The sequence below is a fragment of the Vidua chalybeata genome, chromosome 6 (genome assembly GCF_026979565.1).
Source record: "Vidua chalybeata isolate OUT-0048 chromosome 6, bVidCha1 merged haplotype, whole genome shotgun sequence".
Classification (NCBI taxonomy): domain Eukaryota; kingdom Metazoa; phylum Chordata; class Aves; order Passeriformes; family Viduidae; genus Vidua; species Vidua chalybeata.
In genome coordinates, this window is record NC_071535.1 from 38482956 (window position 1) to 38489508 (window position 6553).

General features: G+C 57.2%; 1 protein-coding gene across 4 annotated transcripts in view; it reads left to right on the top strand.

Moving 5' to 3' along the window:
• The window catches only part of LARGE2 (LARGE xylosyl- and glucuronyltransferase 2), a 23837-nt gene extending 17499 nt beyond the window's left edge, over positions 1-6338 (top strand). For all 4 annotated transcript variants that reach the window (XM_053944579.1, XM_053944580.1, XM_053944581.1 and 1 more), the window contains 13 exons: positions 129-385; positions 777-859; positions 1130-1257; positions 1660-1827; positions 1983-2087; positions 2351-2463; positions 2570-2695; positions 2844-2999; positions 3098-3261; positions 3529-3807; positions 4149-4295; positions 4444-4639; positions 4746-6338. In XM_053944579.1, coding sequence (XP_053800554.1) covers positions 129-385; positions 777-859; positions 1130-1257; positions 1660-1827; positions 1983-2087; positions 2351-2463; positions 2570-2695; positions 2844-2999; positions 3098-3261; positions 3529-3807; positions 4149-4295; positions 4444-4639; positions 4746-4943 — 2120 coding nt within the window. In that variant the 3' untranslated portion in view covers positions 4944-6338. The remainder of the gene's footprint in view (positions 1-128; positions 386-776; positions 860-1129; positions 1258-1659; positions 1828-1982; positions 2088-2350; positions 2464-2569; positions 2696-2843; positions 3000-3097; positions 3262-3528; positions 3808-4148; positions 4296-4443; positions 4640-4745) is intronic.
• The last annotated feature ends 215 nt before the right edge of the window (positions 6339-6553 follow it).

Consider the following 6553-nt stretch of genomic DNA (forward strand, 5'->3'; position numbering starts at 1 on the left):
GAGCTGAGATGTTGGCTGGGCCCTTGTGAGGCGTGCTGGGACCTCTCAGTTGTGGGTCTGCCCCAGCATTCACACCTGGGCTCTCCTGGCCTTGCCATAGCCTTGGCATGCCCGTATCTCTTCCACAGATGGCCGCTTCCTCCTGCTGTCACCCTGTCTGGGCGAGCAGCCGAGCCGGGATGTGGAGCGGGAGGCGCTGGCCTCACGTGTGCGCAGGGTGGAGGAGGAGAATCAGCAGCTCCGGCTGCAGCTTGGCCAGGCCCAGGTGGAGGGCAGCGACGGCAGCCCGCAGTGGGGGGCTTCTGCTGAGGACAGAGACCCCCCTGGGGGTGAGAAGAGCAACCACACAGCTTGCCCCAAGCAGCGGACAGTGCACAAGTGTGAGGTGGGTGATGGCACCAGCACAGTGGCATTGTGGATAGGGAATGTTGCGTGGGAGGCTGGGACCCTGTGAAGAATGAATATATGAGCAACTCACCTGGCACTGCTCTCCCTGTGCTCTGGCCATGCTGGGGCCTCATCCTGGCTCTCCATGGTGGTCAGAGGGTGAGGGTATTTTCCTTCTCCAGAGAAGGAGACCAGACAGGAGGAGTGGCAGCAAGACTCCTGCTCCCTGCTTCTGAGTTAGGGAACTCCCATCTCTCTTTGGGGCTCCTTCTGCATGGGAAAGGTTGGGTTTTGAAGCTTCTTCCTGTAGTGTGGTCCCAGGCAGGAGCTGACAGCCCCTGCAAGGAGGGGGTGTCCATTCTCAAAAAGGCACATTTGTCTTTGGGCAGCTCCTTCACGTCGCGATTGTGTGTGCTGGGCACAACGCGAGCCGGGACGTGGTCACCCTGGTGAAATCCATCCTCTTCCACAGGTAATGGGGACATTGTTGTGCCAGAAGCCTGCTAGTTGGGGTTCTCAGATGAGCTGCTGCAGGCTGCAGCGGGGCAGTGCTGCAGAAGAGGGGCTCTAGGACCTCTCCCTACCCCTTGTGCCACTGTTTAGAGGGACAGAGTGGAATTTGTTTCTCCCAGAGGGTTTTTTTTTCCATTTGCCCCCTCAGCTGATGTCTGTTCCATGAGTGGGATGGCGAACTATGTCCTTTTCATTCTGCTGTGAATGTTGCTGTGCTTGCCCTTGGCAGGAAAAACCCCCTACACTTTCACTTCATCACGGATTCGGTGGCCCACCAGATCCTCCAGACGCTCTTCCAGTCCTGGATGGTGCCTTCCGTCCACGTCAGCTTCTACAATGCTGATGACTTGAAGGCAGGTGCTTGCCCTCCCTTTACCCTGTCCCAAGACAATGCTTAGAGGAGGGATGAGTGGATGGAGGGTGATTGATTTTTACTTGCTGATGCCTGGCTCACTCCCTCCTCTTTCTGGGCTTGTTGCTAGTGCTGCTGAGAGGGGAGCACAAGGCCAGTACTGGTGGGGTGGGGAGGTGCCTTGCAGTAGCAGTGCCTCTGTGGCAGAACTGAGTGCCCCAGTGAGATACTAAGGTCCAGGTGGGGGTTCTGGTGGCTGGAGGAAATGCTTCAGGCTCAGCTGGCTCCAGAGCTCTGCGTGCCCTTGGCCTCCTCTGCATGGGGTTCTGGGACACGCAGCCGTCGTGCCTGGGCAGGGGAAGGGGCATGGCCATGCCCAGCCCTGAGGTGTGTTGCCTTGCAGCCAGAGGTATCATGGATCCCCAACAAGCACTACTCTGGCATCTATGGGCTGATGAAGCTGACACTTACCAAGGCACTACCATCCGACCTCTCCAAGGTCATTGTCTTGGACACGGACATCACCTTTGCTACCGACATTGCAGAGCTCTGGGCTGTCTTCGGAAAGTTTTCTGGTGAGGACAGGGTGCCCCTGGGGCCCGGGCAGGGCCTTGGATGTTGGGCTCAGGGTGGCAGTGCCTGCCTGCCACAGCACCAGCAGAGTGGTTTTGCTTGGGCCCTCTGAACCAGCAGCAAGATGAGCTGCACCCATGTCCCTCTGTTTTCTCAGAAAAGCAGGTGATTGGGCTGGTGGAGAACCAAAGTGACTGGTACTTAGGCAACCTGTGGAAAAACCACAAACCATGGCCAGCCCTGGGACGTGGCTTCAACACAGGTGAGTGTGGGCTGCCAGGGTGGCAGATGCAGCCTCATGGCACATGCAGCTGAGGTGGTACTTGGCACAGGGAGACTGGGAGAGGCTGAGGTAAGGTAGGAAAGTGGTGGGTACAAGAGAACTGCTACAGCATCCCAGGGTTGTGGGTAGGCACAGAGAAGTGGCATGTCCCAAGGGCTGAAGGCATACAGGCAGCTGTGCCTCAGCTCTGTAGTGTCTGGGTGCTCTCTCAGTGACCCAGTGCCCTCTCCCCTGGCACTCAGGGGTGATCCTGCTCCTGCTGGACCGCCTGCGTCGCCTGGGCTGGGAGCAGATGTGGCGGCTGACAGCAGAGCGGGAGCTCATGAGCATGCTCTCCACCTCGCTGGCTGATCAGGTAACTGTCCTTCCTCTGAGACAGGTTGGTCCTTCTGCATTCCCATAGCACTGCACGCACAGGGGATCTTCCTCGCCACCCATGCACTCACCTTTCTCTCTGCTAGGATATCTTCAATGCGGTGATCAAGCAGGACCCATCCTTGGTGTACCGGCTTCCCTGCTTCTGGAATGTGCAGCTCTCTGATCACACCCGCTCAGAGCAGTGCTACACTGAGCTCTCAGATCTCAAGGTAGGTGGGGTTGCCGCTTTTGAGACTGGGGAGGGCCTGAAGGACCATGCAGGCACTGGAAGTCCACGGGAGTCAGCATGGGGTCTGAGGGCTTGGGGAGCCTGGTGCTGCTGACTTCCCTTACATGGGGTGACATACTACTGCTCAGGTGATCCACTGGAACTCGCCCAAGAAGTTGCGGGTGAAAAACAAGCATGTGGAGTTCTTCCGTAACCTCTACCTGACCTTCTTGGAGTATGATGGGAACCTGCTGCGCAGGGAGCTTTTTGGCTGTGCCAGTCTTCCCAGCCCACCCAGGGACCAGGTAGGGCTGATTGCGAGTCTGCCCCCAGCCCCAGAGCTTTGGGTGGGCAGAGACCTCCCCTGGGGCTCCTACTCTCCCTCACCTTCATGGTGTTGCAGTTGCAGCAGGCATTGGAGGAGTTGGATGAGGATGATCCCTGCTATGACTTCCGCCAGCAGCACCTCATGCAGCACCGCATCCACCTGTTCTTCCTGCAGTATGAGTTCCTGCCCCTTCCCAACCCCACCGATGTCACCCTCGTGGCCCAGCTCTCCATGGACAGGTACTTGCTAGTAGGACTGGTGGGAGGTTGGAATCCACCTCCACTCCTCTGGGCAGGCTCTACAGCTTTGGAGCTACCAGGGAATCTCATTTCATCGTTCTCACACCAGCATGTGGCAGTGAGAAACAACACCCCAAGCTGGGAGCATCAGTTCTTCCTGCACCTTCCTGAACTGGCCTGCGGCTCTCTGGAGGCGCCCAGTTCTGGGTTTGGTTCAGAAGCTGCCGCAGGGCAGGTCTGCTGCTCAGGCTGTGCCCTCTGCTCCAGGTTACAGATGCTGGAGGCCATCTGCAAGCACTGGGCAGGCCCCATCAGCCTGGCGCTGTACATGTCGGATGCCGAGGCGCAGCAGTTCCTGCGCTATGCCCAGGCCTCAGAGGTGCTGAGTGCCCGCCGCAACGTCGCCTACCACATTGTCTACAAGGAGGGGCAATTCTACCCCATCAACCTCCTGCGCAACGTGGCCTTGGCCAACACGCAGACGCCGTACGTCTTCCTGACGGACATCGACTTCCTGCCCATGTATGGCCTCTACGATTACCTCAGGTAAGGCTTTTTCCAGCTGGCTCTTGCTCAGCCCGCTGGGTTCCCCAAGCACCAGAGTTTTCAGGAAATGCCCTGGGTAGCAGTTCTCAATATGCAGAAGCTGTTTCCTTTGTGTTCAGCCTTGGGGTCCTGCCTTTACTTTTGTCAGACACCAGCAGATGTGGAAGGAGCTGTGGCTGTGAGGGTTCCCCTGCTCCTCCTATCCCTGCGTGGTACCACTGCAAATTCTCAAAACGCATTAATACCCGTGTGGAGTAGTGGACAGGCTGGAGGGGCTGAGGAAGGAGGCTGTGGCCATGCCTCACAGTCAGGGAGACCTCACACCCTTCCTATTACCACAGGAACTCCATCCAACAGCTGGAGCTGCCCCAGAGGAAGGCAGCTCTCATCGTGCCAGCATTTGAGACCCTGCACTACCGTCTAACCTTTCCCAAATCCAAAGCAGAGCTGCTCTCCATGCTGGACATGGGCTCCCTCTACACCTTCAGGTAGGGACGAGCACTGTCCCACCATCCAAGCAGAAGTCAGCTGTGTACCCTTGTGGCTTGGGGCTGTGCACCCCCTGTCTCAGAGGGGAGTAGCAGACCCCCTGCATCCTCTACTGTCTCAGTCTCTCATTTCCCTCTCTCCCCGTAGGTACCACGTGTGGCCAAAAGGCCACGCCCCAACGGACTACGCCAAATGGCGGACGGCCACCGTGCCCTATCGCGTGGCATGGCAGCCAGACTTTGAGCCTTACGTTGTAGTGAGGCGAGACTGCCCCAAGTATGACCAGAGGTTCGTCGGCTTCGGCTGGAACAAAGTCTCCCACATCATGGAGCTGGATGCACAGGTGGGTGAGGGGCTCCTGGCACCGCTGGGTGTTGGGGGCCTGTGGCTGGGCAGTGACATTGGTACCGCCAAGCCGATGATGGTAAGGGCTGCTGCTCTATCCCCAGGAGTATGAGCTGCTGGTCCTGCCCAATGCCTTCATGATCCACATGCCCCACGCTCCCAGCTTCGACATCTCCAAGTTCCGCCTGAGCGCAGGGTACCGGGGCTGCCTCCAGACACTGCGGGAGGAGTTTCACCAGGACCTGTCACGGCGATACGGGGCTGCTGCACTCAAATACCTCACTGCTGAGAGAAGCCTGTGACGCCTGGGGACAGTGGCTGCGGGGTACAAGCAGCACACTGGAGAAGGGAGGGCACAGGGCCTCCCTCTGCCTCTGCCCACCGCCGCAGCCCAGCCCGAGGGAACGGAGTCGGCAGCACAGCCTCTCCAGCCCACCAAAGGGATGCCTGTAGATAAGATGGAAGACATCAGCTGCAAGAACAGGCAGTGCCTGCAGGTCAAGCTGCTCCAGCCTTCCTGTGTTACCTGTGTTACAGGGGAACTTCCCCATACCAGGGGCCAGGGGTGGGGTCTCCTCCCTTCCTTCTTTTAGCCAATGTGGCTTCCCAGTCTTTTTTAGCTCACCTCACCTTGAGGCCTGGCTCCTCCAGAGATCTGGGAGCTGTACAGTACCCTGTTCTGCCTCTGCTCAATGGCCCCAGGGCTCAGTCCACACAGCCCTCAGGGGCTTTGGTGAGTTGGAGATGAGGTTGTAGAGCAACCCTTTATGTCCTTTGTGGAGCAGGCTCAGAGGAAGTCTCCCAGCACCCTGGGAGGAGTGGCCAGGGAGTACTGCAAATAGTTGGAGCCTTGGTTCAAACCCAGATCAAGGCTGGCTGGTTAATAGGGGGAAATATTATTATTCCCCATCTGTATGGATGCAGTCTCCAGTGGAGCTGGCCCCATACAGGTGGTGTGGGCGTCACCCAGAGCAGGATGAGCTCCCAGACCAGGATGGGGTGTCTGCTCTCGCCAGCAGTGAGCTCCCAGGATGGACCTGCACCTCCCATGGAGTAGCCATGCTGCTGACAGACCCTGTCCTGTGCTGGTATTGCCCCACGGGGCACGGCTGCCAACCATTCCCGTGGACAAAACAGCAGCTTCATGGGCCAGCACAAGCTGGGAGAAGTTCCCGGTGAGGACCACCCTGCTCCTCCCCAGCTCTCAGCAGCACAGTTGTTGCCATCAACAATCAGGGACATGGCTGACATTGGACAAGACCATAGCTGAACACTGTTGCAGGAACCCCATGCTGGGAGCAGCTTGACTGGACACTGTTCTACTGCTATCACACACTGGAGCACAGAGGATGCATTGCTTTCCTCACACTATTTAAATTATTTAATACTTTTCTCATAAGAATTCAGTAATTAGGGTTTCTGGGTTTTATTTTTAATCTTTTATTCTTCTCAGATGATTTTGCTGGTGGCCCTGGAGGCTCTCCAGGCCAGTTGCTGCTGCAGTCTCCACTGTTCTCTTCTTAGCTTTGCTCTGGGCTGCAAAGGCCAGCTCTGTACAGGGTGAGGATTTCCGTCCATGGTGGGAGTGGCTAAGAGGAACCATAGAAAGTGCAGGGTATGGGAAGGGCAAAAGCGCCTCTTGCTTATTCTCTCTTTTTAATTTAATTTTTAAATTAAAGCTTTTTTATTCTTTTTCACATTCTTGTTAAAACTGCCTGGTTATTATTTTTTTTCTGCTGTGAAACTGCACGTGTCCCCTGGAGGGAAGGCAGCAGGAGGAGAGCAATGGAGGAGTAGCCCAAGGCACACAGATGCCCTGCCGGCTCTGAAAGGGCTGGTGGTGCTGACTGAGGTGGGCTGAAGGCTGATGGTTCCTGTGTTGCAGTGGGACCCAGGCAGCTTGCCTGCACAG